This window comes from Hippopotamus amphibius, chromosome 3 (assembly GCF_030028045.1).
Source record: "Hippopotamus amphibius kiboko isolate mHipAmp2 chromosome 3, mHipAmp2.hap2, whole genome shotgun sequence".
Lineage (NCBI taxonomy): Eukaryota > Metazoa > Chordata > Mammalia > Artiodactyla > Hippopotamidae > Hippopotamus > Hippopotamus amphibius.
This window is the reverse complement of record NC_080188.1, coordinates 155,247,033-155,273,919: the sequence shown is the minus strand read 5'-3', so window position 1 is coordinate 155,273,919 and position 26,887 is coordinate 155,247,033. Positions and strand designations below refer to the sequence as shown.

The 26,887-nt window shown below is 45.8% G+C and overlaps 1 protein-coding gene across 9 annotated transcripts in view; it reads right to left on the bottom strand.

Moving 5' to 3' along the window:
• SRGAP2 (SLIT-ROBO Rho GTPase activating protein 2) overlaps positions 1-26,887 on the bottom strand; it is a 233,688-nt gene that overhangs the window by 22,507 nt on the left and 184,294 nt on the right. For all 9 annotated transcript variants that reach the window (XM_057727357.1, XM_057727350.1, XM_057727352.1 and 6 more), the window contains 7 exons: positions 25,102-25,186; positions 22,306-22,333; positions 20,384-20,408; positions 14,956-15,016; positions 7,216-7,293; positions 6,154-6,288; positions 4,248-4,353 (listed from right to left, as the gene is read on the bottom strand). In XM_057727357.1, the coding sequence (XP_057583340.1) occupies positions 4,248-4,353; positions 6,154-6,288; positions 7,216-7,293; positions 14,956-15,016; positions 20,384-20,408; positions 22,306-22,333; positions 25,102-25,186 (518 nt within the window). The remainder of the gene's footprint in view (positions 1-4,247; positions 4,354-6,153; positions 6,289-7,215; positions 7,294-14,955; positions 15,017-20,383; positions 20,409-22,305; positions 22,334-25,101; positions 25,187-26,887) is intronic.

The following is a 26,887-nucleotide window of genomic DNA, read 5'->3' as shown; positions in this document are numbered from 1 at the left end:
GCTACAACACTCCTTGTGAAAGTCAGAAGAGCAGCACAGACAGAATCTTTCCAAACTGGGAGGCATGTGAGATGGTGAAGTTTAGAGGAAGACTCAGCTTTTCTGGAGAGCAGCTGAGGCGCTTTGACCATGAGAGAAGCATCAGCAATTCCCTCTTTCAGATTATGGAGCAATATTTGAGGATGTACAGCAATGCTTCTCGGACCTTCATGTGCCTGTGACTCATCAGGGGATTTTGTCAAAATACAGATTCTGATTCATAGGTTACTGGGGGTGGGGTGGGGGGAGGGACCGAGATTCTGCATTTGTAACAATGATGCTGAGGCTGCTGGTGTGTGGACCTTGTTTGATTCGCTAGCAAGAGACTAAAAGTCTATATATTGTTTGACATCTGAAGAAACCCGGTTTCAAAAGGCAAGCAGGAGAGTCAGCTGCAGGGAGGGGGAGCTACCTGCACTTTGTTTTGGGGTGAAAACCCACTGGGTAGCACAGCTGCTGTGGCCAGCAGCCTCTAAAATGAACCCCATAGTCCCCACCTACTGGTATTCATGCCCTGTGTGGTTCTCTCTCTTTGCATAGGGGCTAGATTTAGTGACTCACTTCTAGTGAAGGGAGTATGGCAGAGGTGACGGGATGTCACTTCTGAGATTAGGTTACAAAGAGTGGCTGCTGTCTTGGGCGCTCTCTCACTTACTTGCTTGGAGCAAAGCCAGCTGCCACGTCATGAGCACTCTATGGTGAGGCTCATGTGGTGAAGAACTGATGGAGGCCTCTGGCCAACAGCCAGCCAGGAAAGAAGGTCCTCGGTCCAACAGCCTGCAAGAGCCTGGATCCTGCCAACACCACGTGGATCCTCTCCCAGTCAAGCCTTCAGAAGAATCTACAGCCCTGCCCCCAATACACTCATGGCAACCTCATGAAACCTGGAGCCAGAGGCCCCCAGCTAAGCTGACCTAGACTCCTGATCCACAGAAGCTGTAACATAACAATAAATGCTTATTGTTTGAAGCTGCGAAGTTTTAGGGTAATTTATGACACAGCAATTGATAATCAATGCAGATGCTAAGGAAGGATAACGTTAATAATGAACAAGGCCTGGACAGGCACGTACCCGAGGTTCATACAGTGGACTGAACACCAGCTATGTGGATATATGTGGAACCAGGTCAAGTCCACACAGCACTGGTGCACCATGTAAGGAGTTCCATAGATATATCTCAGTTCTGGGCGTTCCTTGAGATGGAGGATGTGTGTAACCCCCAAAAGACCACAGCCAGAAATAACGTCCACATACCCACAGGACACGTAATAACAAAGGAGAGGGGTCCTGAAAGTCTGGGCCCAGGCAGAGTCTCCATGAGGAGCCACCTGCTGACTCTGTGGGTGAGTGCACACTTATCATCTGTCACCTTCCCGTGCCGGCAGGTGACGGGTCTCTATCCCCTGTGTCCTGCACTCCATTTATTATTTGAGGAAACACTGTGGTTATTAATGCTGCATCTTTTCAATGAAATACTTTGATGAGCAAGTTAATCTTTTTTTAACCAGAAAAAAAAGTGAAACGAAACAAAAGTCATCATTTAAATTGCTGGAATTTTCCATGTTTCCTTGGATAGTGGTCACCCTCTCCAGCTCTTATGGTGCTTGCTCTACTGTTTCTCCCCACCCACAAACTCCCCCACCCCTCCTCTTAGCAGGAGGAAAGTCTGGGGAGAATGAGGCCACTGTGCTTACACACACAGTCACCCCAGGCCCCGCCTGCTCCCCTGCCTGCTTGCCCACAACCGTCATGTTCCTCACAGACTAGGCTCTTTGAGGGCAGGTATTGGTCTATGAAGGGAGACAAGGCCTGGTGGCCTGAGGGGACCGACTGGCTTGAGGTTCATTACCAGAGTTTCTATTTCCATCTGCCTAAAACCAGCAGCATGTGAAGCCCTGTGTGAGTCACGAGGGGTTCTCGTCTAAAGGCAATTGTGGTGCTGAGTCAGGGCTTGGCTAATGAGTGGTGCAGACACAGCCGCGTGGAGGCAGCAGGCTGCAGGGCTGGGACCCTCTGTCACTCTGCAGGGCCAGCCGGCAACAGGGCTCGAGGACAGTGTGGTTGCCCCGGAAAGGTCTCAGGCGGGGGCTGTAACCCAGATGCCTCAAGGTCAGGCTGACCCTAGTCTGCAAGCAGCTGAGGCTCCTGAGATGGCCTCTGAACTTGTATTCCTTTGAAGTAGGGACCAACCCACTAGGGAGATTCTTCATTTTCACAAAGAAATATGAGCCAAAACACCCTAGCCCCTTGGTTTACATTTTGTTTTCTCTTTAAAAAAAAAAATAGATTCCTGGATCTAGAGAAATGTTTCCCCACTCTATGAAAAGCCGCAAAGCCAGAGAGATGATAACGGCAACTGAATTCAGCCTCAGCATTGGGGAATTTTGGGGAGAGCTGGGGACCGTGGTGACCTGGGGGTGCCTGACTGCCTCATCTAGGCAGCAGCCCGTGGTCCACAGGGAACTGCGGCCACGTGGGCAGGCAGATCCAGTACTGCCAGATCTAATGACTGTTTTTCAAGAGAAGCTAGAAATCTAGATTTTAAAAAAAAATCTCCCAATATTTAAACATTTCAATGTTTTCAAGACAGAGTGGACTTAAAGGGAACACATCTGTGGGCCTTAGCTGGCCCTCGGGTTGCCCACTGATAGACTTTGGCCTAGGCTGTTGACAGAGATGCTGCAGTGAAAGCAACGTGGAAGGACAAAGGTGCTTAAGGGGAGAAGTATGGCCTTGCTCGTTGTCTTTGCTGCCCTGTGGGAACCCCCATGCCTGCCCTGGGTGAGGACACACCTCTTAGACAGGGAGAAATGTGCTGGCCAAGCCCAAGGCCTCTCTGGTCCTCAGACCTCTTTTCTTGCTACACTCACTCCCTGGCTGAACTGCTAAATACCATCAGTACACGATGACCCCACACTGTATCTCTGCTCCAGGTTTCTTCCCTGAGCATCCAGTTCCTATGTTCAGCTGCCTACTTAGACTCTCCACCTGGAGGACTAACGGGGACTCAAGTTAACATGTCCACATCAGCACCTTGTCCTGATTCCTTCCCCCACATCTTGTCTTCCCCAATTCCACAAATGGCATCACAGCTTCCCTGCTGCTCATGTCAAAAATTTAGAATTTGGGACTTCCCTGATGGCACAGTGGTTAAGAATCCACCTGCCAATGCAGGGGACATGGGTTTGATCCCCGGTCCAGGAAGATCTCACATGCCGTGGAGCAACTAAGCCTGTGCGCCACAACTACTGAGCCTGCGCTCTAGAGTCACGAGCCACAACTACTGAAGCCCATGCACCCTACAGCCCATGCTCCTCAATAAGAGAAGCCACTGCAATGAGAAGCCTGCACACTGTATTGAAGAGTAGCCCCCACTCACCACAACTAGAGAGAAAGCCCACAGGGAGCAAAGAAGACCCAACACAGCCAATAAATTAAAAAAATTTTTTTTTAGAATTTCTCTTTCATCACATCCTACATCCTAACCATCAGCAGGTCCTATCAAAGCTAAGTTCCAAACACATCCCAAATCTGACCCCTCCCACCATCCTCCACCATTCCCTCTCTGGTCAAATCCACCTCCACTCCTGGCCAATACCACACAATAACCACTGATGAGGTCTCTCCCTCTTCTCTCCACATAACTTTACAGTAACTTCTCCACAAAACAGGTTTTATATATATATATATATATATATATATATATATATATATATATATAAATTAGATCACAACACTCTTCTGCTTAAAACTTTCCAATGGCTTCTTCAAATCCAAACTTATTGCCATGACTTTCGAGGCCTGATGACCTTGACCATCCTCTGGCTCCTTCTCTCTTTTTATTTAGGCTGCTGTTCGCACACCGTCTCCCCAAAGAGGCCTTTGCTGATGACCCCTCTGCAGTGGCTCTCCTTCTTTCACCCCTGCCCCTGAGCCCTTAACTTTCACTTCTTTATTCTTCCAAGCACTTATTACTGCCTCATGCATCTGTTATTGTCTGTGTCCTCTGCTGGAACATAAGCCAAATGGTATCCAGACTTTTGTCTCTTATTTCACAGTGTATTCTTATACCCTACAACTGTACCCAGCACCTAGTAGGTGTTCAATACGTATTTGTTGGGCTGGAGGAAGCAACATAGGTCCCTACGTAAACTTGCAGTGGCCGAAGCCAAGGCCCAATCAGTTGCTCCCTGGGAAGTCTACTCACTGATTGAGGAAGGCAAAGAGGTATCTCATGACAATCAGAGTGGTTTTGGGCAAGACCAGGAGGACTTTCCGGATGTGCAGAGCTCTCTCCTGCAGGTTGTCCATTGCTGAAAGAAGAAAGCCATGCGTTACCCTCCACTGTGACTGAGATCCCAGGCAGTAGTGTTCAGAAGGCCATGACTAGCAGCAGGTGCAATACGGAGAGCAGCCGGGTCAAGTCCACAGAGCACGGGGCCAGTGTAAGGAGCTCCGTCTCTGTGGCTCCTTGGGGCGAGGCTGCTGCGATGGGGCATGTGGGCTCCAGACCTTTCACTGGGACAGGACTTAAGATGTATGCTCCTTGGGCACAGAAGGGGTTGGAGATGTTCCCCACAGCATCCACCACCCCCTTATGACAACACCACAGACAAGGAGCTGACCAGAAACTGCTATGACTGCTGACACCCCGCCTTGGAGGGCCTATGTGCGTGGAGGGGGAAGGGCTGCACAGGTCCTGTCTTGCCTGCTCCACACGTGCACCACCTCATTCCCTTGACAGTCTGGCTTATCTTCGCCTGCTCCCTTATCTGCAGTAGGGATGAGGCAATGTGGCCAGAGGCAAGAAATGGCAGGCCCCTGTGCAAGCAGTGATATCTGGGAAGAAAACCAGAGAACCTTCCTGACGCGTGCTGTGGACAGATTCATTCCAGGTATGGCCCTAGGTCTGTGCCTCCCTCACAGCCCGCCTCCCCACTTTCATGGTGTATCTCGTAGGAAATGACAATATTGTCATTTCCTACGAGAGCCTTTCCGTGAAAAAGAAATGGGAGGTACTGGATTAGGAGCACATCTCAAGGGGAGGACTGAGCAGCCAAGGTATCTTGTATGGTCCTGGCAACCCCTGTCCACTTAGGATATTCCACCTAGGCCCAGACCTGGAAAAAGACATGAAGACAGGAGGGATGCATATATTCAGTCACCCACAGAACACATTTCCACTAGGACTCCCACAAATAGTGGGTAAAATAAGAGAGCTAGCTTGCTGAGTGCTCTGGGCCCCTCTCTCAGAATAACAGAGAGGGACAGTGCTCAGGGCAGATACTGAATCGAACTGGAAACTCAAGGGTGGGGGATGAAGACCTTGGTTGATCTGGGAAGAAAAGCTTTTCTTCATTTCAAGGGCATTGCCTCCTCTAGCCTCTGAGGCCATCATTTCAATGGGGTCTGCTTCCAGAACGACCTAATATTAATCCAGGTTTCCACGGACAACAAATGAGAGGGTGTTCCAGTGTAAGAGCTAAACTACATGGCCAGGAATAGCTTCTCAAGCTTCAAATTTTAGAGTAAGAAGCAGAGAACCTCTAAGATACCTGCTTTATCGAAAGATCAAGTAGGGACTCTCCCTCTCTCAGAAAAGATCATATCGCTACTTGTAAACATGCAGAGGGCTTTTATTCCTAGAAGAACACATATTAACACATCTCACAGGTAAGTCAGGCCATATTTAAAGCAACAAGCAGGAAATATTTGTAACAATTATGTATTCTCCCTTTGTATCGTGAAAAGCACAAACACTTATATATGAGCTTCTAATAGCTGAAGAGGACTGTGTCTTATATATGAACATAAATGTATGTTACCAAAGAAAGATAAAGCCCAGCAAAGCAAAGGAGTTTAAAGTGAATTACAAAGAAAAAAGCCAGGAGTTCTGACTTGTGGTCCAGACTCTTCCTGAAAAGTTAGCCTTTTTTCTCCCTTACTTGGGGATGAAGGAGTGACAACAAGGAAGAGAAACTTCAACCAAGAAAGGGAAAAAAGGAAAACACTACTGGAAAGCTTCTGAGAAAAAAGACCCCGTGGAAATTTCTTATCTGTTGCTATAAGGTGCTCTGGTCCAGAAGCCAGTCTGAAGCCAGGATGATACTTACTGACACAGGCCATTAGGTCGTGGAAGATGTCCTTGGGGAAGAGAGGGTGTTCCAGCCCGCGGAAGTAAAGCTTCAGGACGCCGGCTATGGAGTCCATGTCATGGTCATTCTGGTCCCCAGCCAGGGGGTCCTCTCCTGAAGAAAAGCAATCCCCCCAAAAGGAAAGAGGGAGTGAGAGAGGTAAAAACAAATAGGACAAAGCAGAGGTGGTGGGGAAGGAGTGGCCTATTAAAGTCTTCATTGCAGCCCATCAGCTTTCTGCCCAGCATGGTGGCCATGAGCAGGGCAACTAGGGACTAGAAAAAGCAAAGGCTGCTTAGGCTCAGAGGCCCCGGGGCCAGAGGAGGGCACAAGAGTCCATTAATATAAATTTGCTTATGCCAGACTAGCTCACTGACATTCCCTATGGGCCAGGGATGGGACATGGCAATTGGCTTTCTCATAAGAATCATGAAACCAGGCTTGGACTGAGCCCCTAGGGGAGGGAAATGAGGCCAGGGAGGCCAGCCCCTCTGACTAGCTCTCGCTCCTCTTGGCCTGCAACAAAGCACACCTACTTACAGGAGAACAATCCTGCTGGAGCTCCCTATGGAAAATTTCATATCTGATGTAATTAGATTTAATGATAGGACCAACCTCAAATTGAAACTATATATATCCATTACAGTGACGGAAATTGCCAAAGCTTGCCCATTACCTTAATAGCCCACAAGATAATAAATGGGCTACGATGAACAGGCGCATTTGCCCTGCCACCAAGGGTTCCGGATACAGCCATAAACTGCCCAGATATCATAGTTAACTTCTTGGGTTTGGGTAGATCATCCTCAGGAGAGAGACAGGATGAATGGGGCTGAGAAGGAGGAAACTGGGATGTGCCCTGGCATCCCCCTGCGTATCTGGGAGGGGTGGGGGGGATGTCTACAAGAGAGAAGGTGCTGGGCTGAAGAGGAAGGCAAACTGACTTGCTAACCTCTGGGTACCTCTCAGGGAAGAAAGGGTGGAGCTCGTATCCCAGAGGGCTGGCAACATTTGGTCTTATCTTTCAGGTTGTTTCCTCACCTCTCTCAAAGGCGTTTTTGATGTCATTCACTTCCACCTGGGACCCCGACACCCGGAAGATTCCTTCATGTTGTAGTCCTAGAAAGATAGGGAAAAGTGATCCAGGAGACAGAAAAGCAAATTCACAACCACAGCTCCAAGCTTAGTTGAGTGTCTATCTCCCCAGCCAGTGTGTATGTGAGCATCCTGTCTCTCTTCTGCAGGCCAGAAGCAAAAGCCTACACGAGGTTGGTAGAAAAGTCACTGGAATGAATACGAGGCTTAAAGAAAGCATCGAGTCAGAGACTTAAGGGAAGAGAGGTCTGCACCTTTTCTGATTCTGAAGGAGTTTATGAGGCAGGTTCCTTCCCCAGTCTTTGCCTCTCTGTCCCCAGCTGCAAAGTAGGGAAGTGATTCCTGGCACCTCCTTATCCCCCAGGGTCAAGGATGTGATTCAGGGGCATGGCAGGCAAGCCAGTACGCACTATCAGAGTTTCATAAGGTCTGAAACCATAATTAGTGCTTTAGCTATTCTAACACTGACCAGGGTTCATTGCAGCACTATTTACAAATAGCCAGGACATGGCAGCAACCTAAATGTCTATCGACAGATGAATGGATAAAGAAGATGTGGTACAAGTATACAAGGGAATATTACTCAGCCATAAAAAAGAATGAAATAATTGCATTTGCAGCAACATGGATGGACCTAGAGATTACCATACTAAGTGAAGTAGTCAGAGAAAGACAAATATCATATGACATCACTTATACATGGAATCTAAAAAAAGATACAAATGAACTTATGTACAAAACAGAAACAGACTCACAGACATAGAATGTAGTGCTCGCTTCGACAGCACATACACAAACGTAGAATGTAAACCTTATGGTTACCAAAGAGGAAAGATGGGGGGCAGGGATAAATTAGAAGGTTGGGATTAACATATACACACTAATATATATAAAAGAGATAAATAACAAGGACCTACTGTATAGCACAGGGAACTCTACTCAATATTCTGTAATAAGCTAAACGGGAAAAAGAATCTGAAAAAGAATGGATATATGTATATGCATAACTGATTCACTTTGCTGTTCACCTGAAACTAACACAACATTGTAAATCAACTATATTCCAATGTAAAATTTAAAAAAAGAAAGAAAAAGAAAAAGGGAGGACATGAAAAGATGTGATAGGTCAACAGAGAGTACTGCAGGCACTGTGTCAGCCACTGGTCCTTGGCTGCAGCTTGACTCTAAAGGCAACATGCCTGAATGCCACACTAGAACAATGTGCATGAAAATCATGTTTTTTATGAAGTTTGTTAGAGTAAAAATAATAATAGAAAACCAATGCCTACATGGTGATTGTTTATATCCTTACAGCCACATAAGGCAGGGGTTACCAGCAAGCCCATTTTCTAGGTGAGGGGATTGATGAGTGATGACCAGCCTTAAGTTATATAGGTGTTAAGAACCAGAGCCGGGACATAACCCCAGGCCTTCTGGCTGCAATCACGTACTCATTTCTCAATGCCAGGCTTGTGGGGCCCAGTGGAGTGAAAGAGCAGAGGGTGAGGGATCCCATTTGTCAGTCTGACCGTGGATATGGCTCACAGAGAGCACCACACACGCGACTCAAAATTGGGGGTGGGGTGAGGGGGTGAGGGAGGGATCCAGGAAGCATGAGCTTGAGGGCTGGACTGAACGAGCATCTTTCATCATATCAGGCCTGTCCGGTTTTTCTCAAGAACCCTGTGACTCAATCTTGGGCATTTTGTCAAAGTCCCTCTGTTACGGCACAAGCCATCAAAAAGTTTGAATCTCAAATGGTACTGATGAGCCTAGTGGCAGGGCAGGAATAGAGACGCAGATGTAGAGAATGGACTTGAGGGCACGGGGGAGGGGGGAGGGGGAAGGGGAGGCCAGGACATAGTGAGAGACTAGCATCCACGTATACACACTACCAAATGTAAACAGATAGCTAGTAGGAAGCTGCTGCATAGCACAGAGAGTTCAAGTCGATGCTTTGTGACAACCTAGAGGGGTGGGATAGGGACGGTGGGAGGGAGGCTCAAGGGGGAGAGGATATGGGGATATATGTATACATACCGCTGATTCACTCTGTTGTACAGCAGAAACAAACACAACATTGTAAAGCAACCATACTCCAATAAAGGTATTTTTTTGAATCTCAAACAAATTTCTTTTTTGGAAAACAAAATAGAATAATGCTACATTTTGTCTACTGTTTTAGAACTCCCCTCTTGATGGGGGTGGGGGTGGGTGACTGGATTCTATCAGCTAGACCGTTGAGGTAAACCACACAGGCCAGGACTGAAGCCCGAATCCAATTGAAGCAATAGCAAGAAGTAAGCAGGGGGAATTTAATTACCTGGCTTGTAACAGGACTTCAGTTATCTGTTTCTCTGGGGGAATCTCCTGAATATCCCTCACAGAATGACAGGCACTCTTGAGACCCCAATGTAACGGTACCATATTAGTCACCAGTGGGGTGTGACAGCCAGATAATGATGTGTAAACAAAGAAGGTAAAACAGCAAGTTTCTGACGGAAACAGTCACACACTCAGTGACTTGTCAAAAACAGAGTATAACATAAGGAACTGTCATCTCAGGGACCAGGCTACTCAGTGTCATTGGTGGAGCCAAAAGCTTGCTGAGAGAGGATCACCTTGGTACTTTTTAGTAGATTAGACATCAGGGACAAGCCAATTTGGCCCACGGGCCCAGGACAAGAAGAAATCAGAGGAGAGCTTATTGGAAACCAGGCAGCAGGCCTGAGGCACCCCGAGGTCCCTTTCTGTCTGGTTTCCATTTCCCCTTGGGAACCCAGGCTTTAGAAGGGTCAACATGTGTTCTTGCTCAACAGACAGAATCTCCAGAGTGCCTAATATAATGATTTTGAAAGTAGGAACATTAATATACGGTCAGTTTCCAGAAAGTGAAGGGGAAAAGCACTTGGCTTTTTATTGTAACGCAGGTAAGGCCTCACATAACCAAGCTGACACATGCACGACCTTTCTCATTTTCCCTTGGTGCTCACTAGCATAGAAGTATGAAGCCAGTCAGACTTGGGTAAGTTATCTGGAAATGGCGCAAAACCTTCCATTTTGTGCTGGATCCAGCTGGTGCCAAGAGGTGCTCTCCTAGGGAAGTCTTGGCATGACTGCTACAACTCCACCTCCTGCTCACGTCTCTGCTCCCTTCCTCACGAACATGGTGGGCTTCTTTCATCCTGACTGAGTCTTGATTGTTCCTCACATCACTTCCCTTCCTTTAGGTCTTCCTGGATCTCCTGGGCCCACCATTTACAGGGAAGCCTCAGCTTTCTCATCTACATGATGGGGACTAGAACATTGACCTCCCAGGGAATATGAAGAGAGTAAGGATGTGCACGTGTTGGCAGTTGGTGGGCCACACACATTTTGGGGGCTGACAAAAGTTACAGACCCCATTAAATGCACATATACAAACATTTAATCCATCATCTTTAGGGAGTTCAGGAATATCTTAAGGCCCTATCTGGAGGAAAAAATTCAATTTGCTGAACAATTTTTTTTTTTTTGGCCACACCGCACGGCTTGCGTTCCCTGACCAGGGATGGAACCTGTGCCCCCTGCAGTGGAAGCGTGGAGTCCTAACCACTGGACAACCAGGGAATCCCTTGAACAAACGTTTTTTGAACAGCTACTATATACTAAGGTTTTTTTTCCTTCTTTAAACCAACAATATATTTATTTGCTTCATCTTATAATATTTACACATAAAATGGCTTCAGAATTGCTAGCTCACCACCCTATGATTAAAAAAAATTACCAATGACTGTACATTATTTGTTTACAGTTCTTTTTGTTGTTAGACTTATAGTATATAACCAAAATACTGTTTGGCAAAGAATTTGGATTATTTCCTTCCTCATCTGCTCAGTGTGGCCATGTTATTCATTTGTAATACAGTCAGGTTTATTGGTTACAGTTAGGTTTATTTGTATTCCATTTGGGGTTTTGCCCACATCCTTCTTTTATATATTTATTTATCTTTTGAATATGGAAAACATCCATGTAGTTCTGGAAGTCAAAATTACACAAAAAGGAATATTCAGAGAAATGTCGCTCCTCTCCCATTTCTCATTCCCTCATTCTTTTCACTCTTTTCCACCCATCTGTGTAGACAACCAATCAAATATTACTTTCTGGATTCATCCTTCCTGTATTTCTTCTTGCAGAAGTGAGAAGACACATGTATATTCGTATACCCTCTTCTTTCTTACATGAAAGGCGGCATCCTATAGATACTCTTTTACACTTTGCTTTTTTCCACTTGACAATAGATCCTGACAATCTCTCCAGGTCATTTCATGGAGCTCTTCCTCATTCCTTTTTTTTTTTTTTTTTTTTTTTTTTTTGAGATGCATAGTTTCCCACTGTGTGGATATACCATAGTTTATTCATCTATTCTTCCATGTATGGCATTTAGGTTGTTTCTAATATTTTGCAGTTACAAATGACACTAAAATAAACAATCTTGTGCAAATGTACTTTCATATTTTGGAGGTGTATCTTCATGGTAAATACCTAGAAGGATTGCTGGATCAGAAGATTAGTATATATGTCGTTTTGTTAGATGTTGCCCAATTCCCCTCCGAAAGGACTATACCGGTTTGCATTCCCATCAGCAATATGTGAGCATACCTGTTTCCCTAGAGCCTCACCACAGAAAGGTGCTAAGTTTTGGTCTTTGCATGTACTGTGCCTGTACAGGGGCAGGGATGGGTACATTCAAGCCACAATATCTGGAACCCACCCACTTCTCAACAACTCCACAGCTGACGCCCTATGCCATGTCTTCCCTGGGCTACTGCAACAGCCTGCTATTTCCTCCTGTGGTCTTATCTCTACACAGCAGCCTGGGATCCTTTAGAAAAATCACTCCCTGTTCATAATTCTCCAGTAGCATCCCACACACTTAGAATAAAATCCAAACACCTACCTTAGCCGATGAAACCTTAAGAGTCTGGCCTCTGGCTTCATCTCCTGCCACTCTCTTCTCCACTCACTCTGCTCCAGCCACGCTGGCATCCTGTGTGCTGGTCCTTGCATATGCCAAGGATCTCTACATGTGATGTTTCTTCTTCCCAGAACACTCTTCCCCAGATACCCATGTGGCTCACTCCCTCACGCCCTTCAGGACTGCAAATGTCACCTTCTTAGGTGACCTAAGGGTTTTCCTGAACAACCGACTCAGAACAGTATCCCCTCTCCATTCTCCATCTCCTCACCTTGCTTTACTTTTTTCATGGCACTCACCAATACCTGATATATATCAACTTGTTTATTTACCAACTGATCATTTATTTATCAGTCCTTTAGTAGAATGTAAGGTTCATGAAGACAGAAACTTTTTCTTGGTACACAATGAGCAGTCAGTATGCATACAGACAGTCCTCGACTTAACAGTGGTTTGACTTAGACTTTTAGATTTGACGATGGTACAAAAGCGATACACATTCAATAGAAACCGTACTTGGAATTTTGATCTTTCCTGGGCTATAGATACATGGTACAGCACTCTCTTGTGACGCTGGGCAGCAGTCTTGGGCCGTAGCTCCTAGCCGGCCACGCGAACACAAGGGTAAACAACCAATATACTCAGGATCATTCCGCACCCAGACAACCGTTCTGGTTTCCACTCTCAGTACAGTATTCAATAAATTACATGAGATGTCCAACGCTTTATTATAAAACTGGCTTTATGTTAGATGATTTTACCCAACTGTAGGCTAATATAAGGGTTCTAAGCATGTTTAAGGCAGGCTAGGCTAAGCTATATATGTTTGTGTATAATGTTTGGTAGATTAGGTGTATTAAATGTATTTTCGACTCAAGATATTTTCAACTTACAATGGGTTTACCAGGATGCAGCCCCATCGTAAGTTGAGGAAGATGATGTGTACTTGCTGAACAAATGACTGAATGGAATGTATGGATGAGAGAATCTGAGTTCAGACTCTCTTCTAACTATTGTCCTTTAGGCACAAATAATTCCTTCTCCCCTGAACTCAGTTGGGACTTATCTTTGCCAACTGCTTGACTATTAATCATTACCATCTTGTAAAATTTCTTATACCGCTATCCTGAATTACTAAGCTTATCTCTTTTTATTTAACTTTTTTACTTGCGTATTTATTTTCCCCTGACTGCATCTTAAAACCAGGTAAAGACAGGAGCAGTATTTTATACATCTTTTCGCTTTCCTATTTGGCAAAGCTTGGTGCCCAGCATTGATCAGGGGCTTGATAAATATTTGCTGACTGTTCAATAGTGCTATACAATGCTGTTACTTTTGGTGAATGGAGATATAATGACAAAATTGTAGCTGATTAGAATGGGATAAGTCGTAAACATGCTAAGATAATTATTATTCCAAAAATGAACCCAAGCATTGTCCCAGTTTATTAAGAGAGAGGAAAGAGAGGAAGGGAGAGAACGGTTGCTTCTGAACCAAGATGAGCAATCGTCTGCACACTTCCTTAGCGCTGAGAAGGTCACTTTGTCACTTTCCCTTAACTAGACAGGATAGCATCTAAAAACAATTTCTGATGCCCAGTTCCTAGAAATCTTCATGGCGCTTGCTCAGATATCTGTGCTTTCTAAACACTCTCACACTTGGAAGACTGATTCTCTGGCAATTCATCTCTTTCCCTAAATTCTGTCCAACTAGCCTAGGAGCTGGTGAGGAATGGAGTTTATGAGATTCAGCTTCGTCCAAGCAGAAGATAGCGTGACTTAGGTTAGAAGGAGCCAGCCCCTCCAGACTCTCGAATGTTGGCTGCAACTTTAAGAGCAGCTACTAACTGAGCTCTGGAGATGTCATATCCAGTGAGACCAAACCAGAACAAAAACTGAATATTACCAAAAGTCAATGCAATATTATAAAAGGAATTTGTTTTTAAAGCAGTCTGCTGCAGAAAGCCAATGTGACATAATGGTCTAGGCTATGCAGTAAGAGATCCCAACATGGGCAAAGACAGTGAGTAATGGCAAAACTACTGTCACGACCTCAGACCAGCTAGACTTACTCACATAATAGCTATAATTTAAAACTCACTCTTGGGACCTCCTAGGTGGCGCAGTGGATAAGAATCCACCTGCCAATGCAGGGGACATGGGTTCGATCCCTGCCCCAGGGAGATACCACATGCCGCGGAGCAACTAAGCCTGTGTGTCACAACTACTGAGCCTGTGCTCTAGGGCCCATGAGCCACAACTACTGAGCCCACGTGCTGCAACTACTGAAGCTCATGCGCCTAGAGTCCGTGCTCCACAACAAGAGAAGCCACTGTAATGAGAAGCCTGCACACTGCAACAAAGAGTAGCCCCCGCTCACCTCAACTAGAGAAATCCCGTGTGCAGCAATGAAGACCCAATGTAGCCAATAAATAAATAAATAAATAAATTTATTTATTTATTAAAAAAAAAAAACAACTCACTGTCAAGATAGAAAAAGGAGTATGGTAAGTGGCCAAGGCACCTGGAGGTCAAAAACATATGATATCTTTTGCTCAATGTCTAGGTGTGGTCATTCTGAGGTAGCAAACATAATGTGAAAAATAAGATTTCATTCCTTTTCGGAAAATGTCAGCATGAGAAGTCAATCTCTATTCTTACTCTACAAAGAATTCCTGGAAGTTCTTCCCAACTTTGCACAAATACGGGCAAGGCTGTAACCCTGCTTACCGTGTCTGCTGATAAACCGGATACAGCTTTCTACCACCAGAGGAATTGCCTGGCTGGAATCCTGAAAAGCCAGAGAAACACAACATTACAATCTTCAAAGAGAGATAGCCCAGGGTCACAGAAAAGGGGCCAAAACTGTGTGAAACTTGTTTCAGCTGGATCAGTGGCCTGTTCACAAGAAGCAGCTGGCCTGGCCTCCAAGTTCCAAAGCACTTGCACAACCATCTACTTGGAATGTCTCATACAGATGTCTTAAATTCAGCATGTCCTATGTGGAACTGATCATCTTTTATCCCAAGCCAGCTCCCCACCCACAGCCATAGAATCAATCAATATACACATATATTCTATCAAGTTTGCCTCCTAAATCCATTTATTTCTCTCCTTCTCTACTGCCACCAACCCAATACAATCCACCAATATCTCCATTCCCATTTCTGTCATCCTCCAAACCAGTATTTGTTCCCTTATACTGGTTAGTTAATCTTTAAAAGTGTACATTGCGTCGTTTACTCTCTAGGCTAAACTCTTTCAAAGATTTCTCCTTACTTTCTATATGCAGCCTTGCATGTCTGGGGTCCTGCCTTAGCCTCCAGTTTTGTCTCCTTCTGCTCCCCACCTAGTCTGTTTCAGGCACACTGGCCTTCCTTCTGTTCCTCAGTGAGTCCTCCTTTGCTCATGGCTTTGTGTGAGCTGCTCCTGCTGCTGGAATGCTCTCCTCACCCCAGATCCCCACCCCCAGGGTCTAAGTGCAAGTATCACTTCCTCAGGGATGCTTTCCCAGACCCCCCCAGATGAGATCAGAGTCCCGTCTATGGGGTCTCAGCACCTTGTACTTCACCTTCACACCCTGATTGTGACAATTGTGTGGGTACGAATATTTGTTTGCATTTGTCACCATTATAGCTTGAGCTCTACAGGGCAGATCCTATGTCAATTCTTGGTGTCCAGCACTGGCCATGATGCTCTCACATAGCAGGTGCTCAATTAACATCAGTGGAGGTAGAAGAATGAATCAATGGGAGCATCAGAAAGGGGATCTGCTTGGCATAAAAAGCAAGAAAGAAAAAAACCTAACTCTTGGAAACAGTGGAAACCAATTGGTACTAACTTAAGCAGCAGGCTTCCCAGATATCAACCTTTGCTCTGCCATTTTGCTCTACAATCCTACCATTTACTTAACTTCTTTGGACCTTCATTTGATATCTACAAACTGGGGAGGAGATTGGTGGTGAGGAGAGTAATATTTCCTACTGGCACATGAACACAATGCTTCCATTAACAAGAGAATTTATAGAGGTGTTGGGTCATGTATTGAGCGCTTTAGATGGATTGGTCCTGGTAACAACCCTATGGGGTATATAGTATTATTATTGTCATTTGACAAATGAGGAAATGAAGGCTTAGTGAGGTGAACTAGCTGCTTATGGTGACACAGCTGGTTAGTGAAAGAGCCAGGATTCAAACCCAGGCAGTCTTCCCCCGAGACCAAACATCTCACCACCACCCATACTGCATCCTAGGAGCTTGGCAAACATAGGCAGGTGTGAATACCAAATATCACTGAAAACCAGTAGGGTTTTCTAATGCAGCTAAATGCACAATAACTCAGTTATAGGGAAGAAAGGGATCAGGCAGAGTGACCTTAAACCTAGTGAGAAAGGGCTTTAGATGTTCAGGACACAGACTGGGTTCTCCAGTGGGATGGGGCCTGTGGCTTCTACCCATTTCACAGGTTTGTGCCTCTCCCCCAGCTCTGAATTTTCAACTGTAGCCAGGGGTGTGGCCACTCTTAAGGAAGCAGCTGGGTCTCATGAAGAAGCCAGGCTGAGAGAAGAGCTGGTATGGCCTCCAGCTCCCAGACTTGCTGGGAACCCAGGATGCTGCCAAAGAAAGTACTGAGTGTGCCAAGGTGCAGTTGGAGTCGGGAAGGTCTCAGCGACCCAAACGCTCGTCTTCATGACCCGCAGACCCATCTGCTTCCTCCAGCTTTCCAGCTTCAGTAGCCAGTGTCTGCCTTCTTGTTGCCATCACTAAATTCCACCAACCAGCCTAGGGTGATCTCAGAGGAAGAAACTTTGTCAGCTAATGAAGAAACTGGGTTTCACTGTAAAGAACCCCCAAACCTCATTTTTTTGGAGGTCTTTTTATGTTTACAAACATTGTTAATATACTTCTCATTTACAAATAGTAGTAGCAGTGATGATGAGGACAGTGATATGAGAGTTTGTAAAGTTTTTCTGCCCCTAAGACCCAGAGGGAGGTAGGTTGGGAAGCTCACAGGTTACTGGTTTCAATAAGTTACGTAAGTGCAAAATTCTGCCTAAACTTGTGGGAAAAGGAATATGAATGATAGTTAAAGGGAAGCATGCAGGGTTGCAGAAAGCAAACCATCAAAGATATGAACCTGCATGTCCATAGTTACCAGTAGTACATCAGCAGTAGCCCAGAGGATAATCTGTGGCAGACAAGTGTGGCCCAGAGATGACCTGTCCTACTGCAGAGGAGTATTTTCTTAATCCCCACTGCTCCAATGGAGCCTCAGTCACAGTCTGGTGAAAACAAAAGCTGGACAAAGTCATGAAGGCTCCAGACTCTCTCCTTACAATGCTTTTGAGCTCCGAGTGAATTCATTCCCCCAGGATGTGCATACAGCTGACCGAGTAGTGTCCGTGTGTGTTCTTATTCAGTGTCTGTCTCTCCCTTTCTTCCTCTCTCCTTCCCTCCTCCACTGTTAGAATCCATGTCGGCTTAATTCTTTTGTTCATAATATTTGGGGTCATATAAGCGCAGGGTTGGAAGGGCCCTTGAAGGACAATCAGGTCAAATCCCCATTCAATCAGATTAAAGGAACTTTAAACCAAAAATGGAGGGACACAAATAGCAAACATAACTTGGAAAAGACAGTAAAGCAGGGGTCCAGTGACTTGCAGGGGAAAACAATTAAGAAGGTGGTCAGATAATGTCTAAATATGCCATCGTTTGGCATAACTTCTCATGAGTGACAGTTAGGATTTTGCCCGTTACTGATCTCTGTTACATTTGTTAGATTTCCGTTTTCATGAAGGGAGAAAATATATGTCTTGATACCTGATTAGATGTGGGTAATAAGGAAAAAAGAAGCATCAAAGATAAGATGTGTGAAGAATGGAGGGTCCCCAACAAAAGGAGTAGAGAAGTAAGGGGAAGTGCTAAGGAACTGCAAATGCAGCGGGAAGGTGAGGAGACGGTAGGAGGTGCCACTTCAACTCCCAAGCATCAATGTCTGCTCAGTCAGTTAGGAGTTAGAGCCAAAGACTCAGAATGACAACATTATAGAACAAGTGGATGCTTTGGGGAGGAGAGAAAAGAGACAGATTCATCTAAGCCAACACAAGTGACAAGGGAAAGAATACGGAAGGAAGTCAAAAGAGGACCAAGCCTTGGGGAAATGCCTACATTTTGAGGAACAGAGGCAGACAGGACAGCAAAGAAGATACAGAAGTAATAAGAAAGAGATCATTCTGGGCTTGACGGGAGCAGGGAAAGCTGGAAGCGGCAGCTGAAGCATCTCTTTTTGAAGAAAAGTCAGATGGTCTGAACCTAGGTTTTGCTAGGGTCAAAAATGACTGGAACCCACTGGAAACCCTCAAAAACAAAAGCTATCAGGTTCTTCCTCATTTGGCTGATTTGCAACAAACAACCAAACAAATTTTATTTCCTGGTTATGTATACAAGATTACTTCTCTTCCACATTACTTACTATTTACCTTCCTGACTATCTTAGAAAAACTCTTCCCTGATCCACCATCAGATCTGAGCTGCTGGGGAAAAAGTGAATGAAAACAAGGCCTTTACCTGACTGGGGTTTCTGGTGCATCCTGGAGCTCTTACACAAATCTAACACCAGGCAAATATGCCTTGCCTGCCGCTGCCCAGGCACAGCAGGGCGCAGACCAGATGGGTGCCATTCCTTTCCGATTATGAGCCCAACCAGGGATACATATCACCCGCCAAACTGTGGCCTTTGGCACTCCTGCAGCCAGAGTGGGGGCTGCGAAGCCCTCACACCCATGCTCCATCTACACGGTGGAAGCTCAATTTCAGTCCAGGAACTGAAAGGAACGAACTTCAAGTCCAATCCTGTTCTTAATTTTGCAGGGGAAAAAAACCCTTGCTCCCTCTTTAACATATCCACATATTAATTTTAAATGTAATAAGCGATCCCTGGGAGGCACTCCATTCCTTTCTAGTTTTAAATGAAATTATGAAAGAAAGGGGAAGAAGAAAGAAACAGAGGAACAAGAAGAAATAGAATTGCAATGACAGTTTTATAATTTAAAAAATGTGTAATTGCATCTGATGGTGTTCTCATTAAAAGGAGATCCAAAATAGAGAAAGGAAAAAAATAGTGACAGCAAAGCTAAGACAAGCGCAGGCTACGTTATCAACTTCCCCAGCTGGACTGCCCAGCCAGCTGAAGCAGTGAGATCAGCTGAAGACCCTTCAGGGGCTGCCACCACCACAGAAACCATGTGGCCTCTACATTCCATTATCTCCCTGTGGCTACAACCACTGTGAATTACCCAAAATGATTTTTGAAAGCCTGGATCAGCTTTCCCCTGAGTAGACACAAAGACATTTCTGAACTCTCTCCACCTCCTCCCTGCTAACTGCCTGCTTCATAGCTGGTACTAGCTTAGGGGATACAAAACCATTTTAGTATTTGCCATAAAGTATAATCAGGAAGTCATATATGTGCAAAAAAAAAGAAACAAACAAACAAAACTTCGATTACTTTTTTTTAAGCAAACACAAGTGCTGTTTAGATTATCCACTGACGCAGACTGCCCATGCTGCGCTAAGAGCCCTCCTAAGGTGAGTCATGAGAGCTAGCTGCTCACGGCTCAGTGTCAGATTTTAATACAACACTGAAGATTATGCAAAAATTGCAGAGTTCAATGTCTTTGCTTATCATTCCTAGCCCAGACTTATCTTTACATTTTTAGCATGTCTTAGAAATACATCTAGGATGACCATATCACTAGAAACAAACAGACAAAACCCTGCAAACTTGGTCTAGGTGATTAGATGCTGTGAGTTACTGCCATATTGGTACCTATGTACAAAGTGTGAGGCCTCTTTCACGGTCTCCTAGAGAAGTAGCACCAAAGACAGTTCTGGCACAATCTGTCACAGTCAAACCAGACCTCTAGTATGTAAGAGGGTAAATGACTAGACAGGAGAGGAACGGGTCAGAAAGACCATGCCGCTCCCTTTGCTAAATTGACGAATTGCCATAATATTAGACATACTATGACTAAGCGGCACATTCCAAATGTAAGCATGAAGTCAGAAAAGGGTCTGTCCCATCCACAGCAGAGTTCTATAAATGTCTGGATGTAACCATTTTCACACCAGACAAGCCTGGCGCTTGCTGGGCCCTTACCTGTTTCCTCACAGTTGAGCTACGCCTGTGGTTGAATCCAGCAACAGGGAGGGGGAAAAAGAGAAAATGGGATTAAAAACAATCTGGGAAGTGGTTAATGAAACAAGTCACAATAATCAGCTCAGTCCCAGAAGTGGCTAAGACACTTGACAAGTTACCTTCCAAATAAAGCCCAATAAAAAGTTTTTCACAAAAGCTTAGAAGTCTCTGCTTCTAATGTCTGCCACCATTCAAAAGAAGAATAGGAGGGAACTGGCTCAATTTGCAGTAAAATATATATGGCTCAGACAACAGGAAGATCTCTCTGTTTGCAAGAAGACACTAGTAAACACCAAAGGAAGCTATGGTTTTCTTTCTTTTGGAAATCCTTAGGGAAAAGATAAGGAAAAATTTTCCCGGAATTTAGAGGGTAGCATGTCCAGACCAGAGGGAACCGTGGTGATTCCACGGGTCAAGGCTTCTCAAGCTGTGTTTAGCCTTGGAAAGCTTTTCTCTAAGGGAATCTGTCTTGGACAACAATCCCCAAGCACAGAGAGCAGTGCTGCCTCTTTAGTGAGGGTAGGAGACAGGGACCAGAGCCTGGTTGCTGGGCACTGTCTGCTCCTTCCACTAGGCTGCCCTTAAGGAACCTCTTTGGAATTCTGGAGCTCCTTGGATCTACGTGAATGTTCTATCTTGTCTGTTTCTTTTTTCTTTTTTTTTTTTGGCTGCACCTCACAGCACGCAGGATTTTAGTTCCCCTGACCAGGGATTGAAACTGTGCCCCCTGCAGTGGAAGTGCAGAGTCTTAACCACTGGACTGCCAGGGAAGCCCCTTTCTATCTTGTTTTACAGATGAGGAAACTGGAGTTCAGAGAGGGGAAAAGAGCAGCATAAGGTCAGCCAGTGAATAACACAGCATAAGGAATTCAACGCAGCTCTTTTCACCCCCATAGAATCCTTCTGCAGATATGGGACTTCAGGCGAAAGACTAAGACTTTATCACCAAGAAGATATATTCCACAGACTTCCATTATCCTGGTTCCCTCCAGTCAACAAGACTAGTATATTAATGAGATCTTTATTGTAATCCACAATGACAAAACGATGAAAGCCAAATGAAGCTATTTTTAAATAATGAGCCTATAATTGTAAATGGCCTCATGATTATTGTGTGTGTTGGCAGATATAAGTGGTTTATATAATGGGCTAACCCAGGGTCTCTAAGGAGTCCGGCCCATTAAAGCTCTTTTCCCAGTTAAATCAGCACATTTTTAGGCATCTGAGAACCGCTGGCTGAATGAATGTCCTGCTCTCCGCCAACTCACGAGTTTTCTCATAGCAGCTCCATGACTGAGAGGGAAAATATTTGGCTGGGGTGGGGGAGGGCGGGGAAGGTGGGGAAAGATAGGGAGGGCTACATACTTGTACATAAGGCGAGGATTTCTACCAGTGCTGTTGGCAAGCAATGCAATGTAATATTTCATTATCTAGCAACACTCACTAATTAGAGGCTGTCATCTTTTCCATGTATAAAAAAAAAATCTCAGGTCAAGTGCTATCTTCTGATCTTCCTCCCCTGGGTCAGAGACTTTCCAAAACCCACATGTTGAATCTAGGAGCTAAGGTTAGGTTACCAGGATCTTCCAGTGTCGAACATTTCTTTTCCTTGCAATGCAGTAGTTTTGGGGGGTCTTTGGGACTATTTCAGCAAATGGTAACTTTGTTCACTTAATTCTGCTCAGCAAATCCCCTTTCCATTGGAGGCCAGATGGGGTCAGCAAGGCAAAAGGATGGAAGCCACCCCTGCCCTAAGGCCACTCCTTTGCAAAGTCATCCAACACCTCTACAACTCAACTCCTTGGCTCTTTCCCAGGCTGGGATGGCTGTACCCCGCGGGCCTCTCTTCATCCCTTCCCCAGGCTGTCTCAGGCCACACCTACCTGGCCAGACTGCAATCTGTCCGCTGACCTGTTGGAAAGACAAAGGCAAAAAAGCACATGTTGAAGCAGACGGGGTGAAAGGGGGAAACTTGCTCCCAGGAATAACCGTGTCTGCCCATCTCCCTAGGGAGCCACTAGCATCACGCCATGACTAGTCTTCCAGGCAAAAGAGAAGAGAGCATCCAGGGCCTCTTTCTGGGCAAGAGCCATTTCTGATGCTTATTCTCAGCCCAGGGCTGCTGGTGTCCTGAAACCTTAGGAAAACGGGTGGATGCAGGGGAAAAATAGCAAGGCTGATCATACCTGAGAGAACAAGTTACTAGAAGCCTTCCCAGAGATGAAATTCAGCTTCTCCTCTATGTGTGCTGGGTATGTGTGTGGTGGGGAGGGAGGGACGAACTTGCTTGCCCTTCAGTATATGAACACACACACACACACACACACACACACACACACACACGGTTGAGGGTGGAAGAGGAAGAAGGAAGGAACAGTTATTTGGGGAGAGGAGGGAGCATATGTGGAAGTTCTCATTTTAGATTCATACTAAATTCTCACTCCCAATAGGCTGGGCTGAAATGACAAGGGGAAAATGATATTTAAAATGCTGATACTGCTTCTAGACTGTGGTTCTCAGTCCAACAGTGGGCCCCAATGCTAAGCTGAATGGATCACGGCCAGCCTTAAAAAATAGAATTGAAAGTCTTAGCGTTCATCTGAAGTATTCTTACGTTTTTTTGAAAATACACATGCATGTGCACTTGGGCCATTATGTAATCTGTGTTGCTTTCCTTGGGTCCACAATTAACCAAGCTTGGTCTGTATTATATAAAGCAGGAAAAGTCTAAGCAGGCGCTGAGCTGGGGAAGGAGAGATGGATTCCCAAGCTCCTCACTCCTGTTCCTGGAAAGGCGACTCCAAGGGCTGGGATCGGGGGGGGGGGGTAGGGCTTTTTTTTTTTTTTTTTTTTTTCTGCCTTTAAAGGTTGCTAATTGTTGATTATAGTTCAGCTCATCTTGAGCAACACCCTCCCCCACCCCTAACAGCCTCTCTTACTAAAGGCTCAGCTTTCATCTGCAAAAATATTATTCAGAGCCATTATTTCCAACATCTGTCCCACTTTCATTCTGGAATATTCATACACATCAATTACCCCTCTGTGGCAAGAACAAGGGTCTCCTGCGTTACGGTGACAGATACATACAGAAGGTGGGGCATTGGTGACTTACACACAGCAAGATCTATTTTTTTCATTATTGCTAGAACCTGTCATCTTTAGATGAAGGCAATGTGCAGCAGTAATGAACGGTCACAAACCTTTGCCCCTTCATAGTAGCACATTTGGTGCATGTGTGTGTGTTGCAAACCCATACACTCTCTCTCTCTCCCACACACACACACACCCCCGAGGCCCTGTTCCCCATCTCACTTATGGGTCATGCTTAGATTATCTTGGCAAAAAGAAATCACAGTTATAACTTGCTTCAAAGAGTTCTGGGCTTTCTTTCCTCCGATTCCCCACGGAGCAATCTGATAACCCCAAAGTAAAGATCTTCTATAAGCAAAGTTTGGATCTCAATGTCTAGACCTGTTCAGCCTGAGTCCCTTGGGTGGTGGGGAGGGAAGACAACAGAAGTTACTTAACAGGCTTTTTTCACATAAAAGAAAATGCCTTAAAAATTACAAGATTAAAGACATTAGAGATAAAAGGATTCATCATCTGGGGGAATCGTTCAGGGCAGGAGAATAAGGTAAGAAGGGCAGGTAGGAGGCTCTGGTATGAAAAGCAGCGCTCTGATTCCTGGGCCCATTGAGCCAATGAGTCCTGTATACTTCCCTAGATTCTGCAGTTGGTCTGAAGAGGGCTCAAGAATTTATTTGAGAACGTTAAACCTCTATGAGTGTAGGTTTTGCCTTTCACTGGTGTGACCACATGTTCCCTGTAGCCTCCCCCTTTCCATCTTTAAGTGAGGAGCTCAGAGGTGCAGGGAGGAGGGGCAGGGCATTCAGAGGCATCCCCAACCTAGGAATCTCATTAATCACAGGATGCTGAGAGCTGGGCAGGAGACCTGGGCAGGGTGCCAAAAACCCCAGGGAAGCTTCTCTTTTAACCTCTGCCTTCTGTTTGACAGCTGAGGAGAGAAAGTCCAGAGTGCCAGTCCAGTGCTCTGCCTTGCTACTTTCCAGGGTCTGGTTAAAATCATCCTATGAGACCAGACAGTTCATTCAGCACCACAGCTTCGGCCTGGCCAAAGTGGGGAGAGGGCTGTCTCTTAGCACCAGGACTCTTCAAAACAGAAGAAAACCTCTGCCCCACCTGGAAGCTGCAGAGAGCTGCAGTCTGCCCATCACCCCTGCCCTTGAGAATCCTCTCTTCTCTCTTCAGAGCAGCTGCGTAGCTCACCTCACAGCTCCCCACCTTCTTGCTTCAGCCTCAGTCCTGCCACAGAAGAGCTGAGAGTTTTACCAAAGTGTCTGGAGAGTAAAGAACCCATCAGCTCCTTGGTCCCAATACTGGCAGAGGAGGCGCAGGAGGGGGGCTGGGTGGAGAGCAGGCACGCTCCATTTAAACAAATAGATGATGCACATCAGTGCTTCATTAAGCATTGGCCTTTCCCCATGACTCAAGCAGTCGTTTGGGGTGTGTGCTTCCACATCAAACGAGCGAGGAAAAGCAATGCATTCACATAACCAGATCGGGTCCACTTGGCCGAGGATGGAGGCGTGTGCCCAGCACCAGGGCCCAGGGCTCGGCCTTCCCCTCACTGCCAAACCACCAGCAGAGCCCACACTCACTCTCTCCCAGGGTTTTCTGGAGAAGGTCGTGCTTGGCTTGTAGCTTGGTGATGAGGTTCCTGCCCTCCAGGTACTCCTTCATTTTCTGTAAGGGAAGGAGGAGGACAACGAACAGTCAGACTCCTGAAGGAAAAAAAAAAATCACAGACGCTCAGCTGTCCAATTCCCTTTCTAAGAGGGCTTTTGGTTTCTGACCCAGTTTCTACCAGGTCCAATTTTTATTTAAGGCCCTGAGCATCTGAGCAGCTGGTGATTTTCCTGGTGGATTAGCATCCTGCTCTATGTCTTCCTGGGAGCTCCACGTCAGCCACTGTAAGAAACTATCTCCTTGAGCCCCTCATCCATCTTTCTCAGCTCCTCGGAAGAAGAGCAGAGGTGGAGGGACTCACCGAGCCCCGCCTTCTTGGTGTGAGTGAGGATACACACCTGCGGCTTGTCACCTCCACTGACATCCAGCCCCTCCGGGCCCCTCCCAGGGTGCATTCCTTCACACCAGGAGCAATGTCAAGGCTCAACCCCTGCCTCAGCTGCAAGTGCTGCGTTCAGAGCATCTTTGGGACATATTTTAATCATTTTAATCAGCCTCCTCCTCTATTGTGCATGGAACCTTTGCGGAAAGCTTGGGATTTCTGAGCACAGAGAGGGAGGGGCTGCCACCTGCCACTTGCATACACACATACTGGCGGTTCCAAACACAAGATGAGGTTTATGGAAATGCGATCCCATCTGCTCTAACAGTCAAAATACGATTGCTGCGCTGTACTTTGTGATTTGACCTCTCCCAATCCTTGTCTGCCTGGGAGAGACTGTATTTCCCTGGACAGTTCCTCGAATCTCCAAAACGACTCTGTGAACTATGATTATCACGGTCCCCATTTTACAGATGAGGGCACTGAGCTTTGGAGAGATTCAATACGTGGCTCTAGGTCAAACGATTAGTGAGTGGTGGAGCCGGTATCCACATGCGCAATTTGACAATACAATGTGTGCTTTTCATCACTCAATCCATTATGATACAGAGCTGGAGAAAGCAGAACAAAACTTCACAGTATTAATTCTTTATACATGTGTAGCAATTCAAGAGTTTTTAGAGTACTTTCGTATGTATCTGACTCTCACAATAACTCTGTAGACATCACCATCTCCTTACCGCAGATGAGAAGGGGAGAGGGGTACTGCTGGTCACTGCGAGCCAGTAAGTGGTGGTGCCAAACGTGGATCCCAGGCCTTTGGACTCTTAACATGGTGTCTTTCCCACCCCACCCCACGGCTGTTCATGGGGACCTCAGTTTGCCCTGGTTGTCTCCTGCTGCAGTGGCTCATCTGCTGGGTCAGGGGCCACCTGCCCACGTCTAAACTCAGAGGTAAAATGGCAGTGTTTCCCGGAGCACGATCTGTGAATCACTAGTGATCCATGAGGCAGTTGAGGTGGTAAGTGGCTAAACACAAAATTATAAAGTCCTGTCTTTCTTTTTATTTTTTAATATAAATTTATTTATTTTATTGGCTATGTTGGGTCTTTTTTTGCTGTACGCAGGCTTTCTTTAGTTGTGGTGAGTGGGGGCTACTCTTCGTTGTGGTGCGCGGGCTCCTCACTGCCGTGGCTTCTCTTGTTGTGGAGCACGGGCTCTAGGCGCATGGGCTTCAATAGTTGCAGCACATGGGCTCAACAGTTGTGTCTCACAGGTTCTAAACCACAGGCTCAATAGTTGTGGCGCACGGGCTTAGTTGCTCCATGGCACGTGGGATCTTCCTGGAGCGGGGATCGAACCCGTTTCCCCTGCAT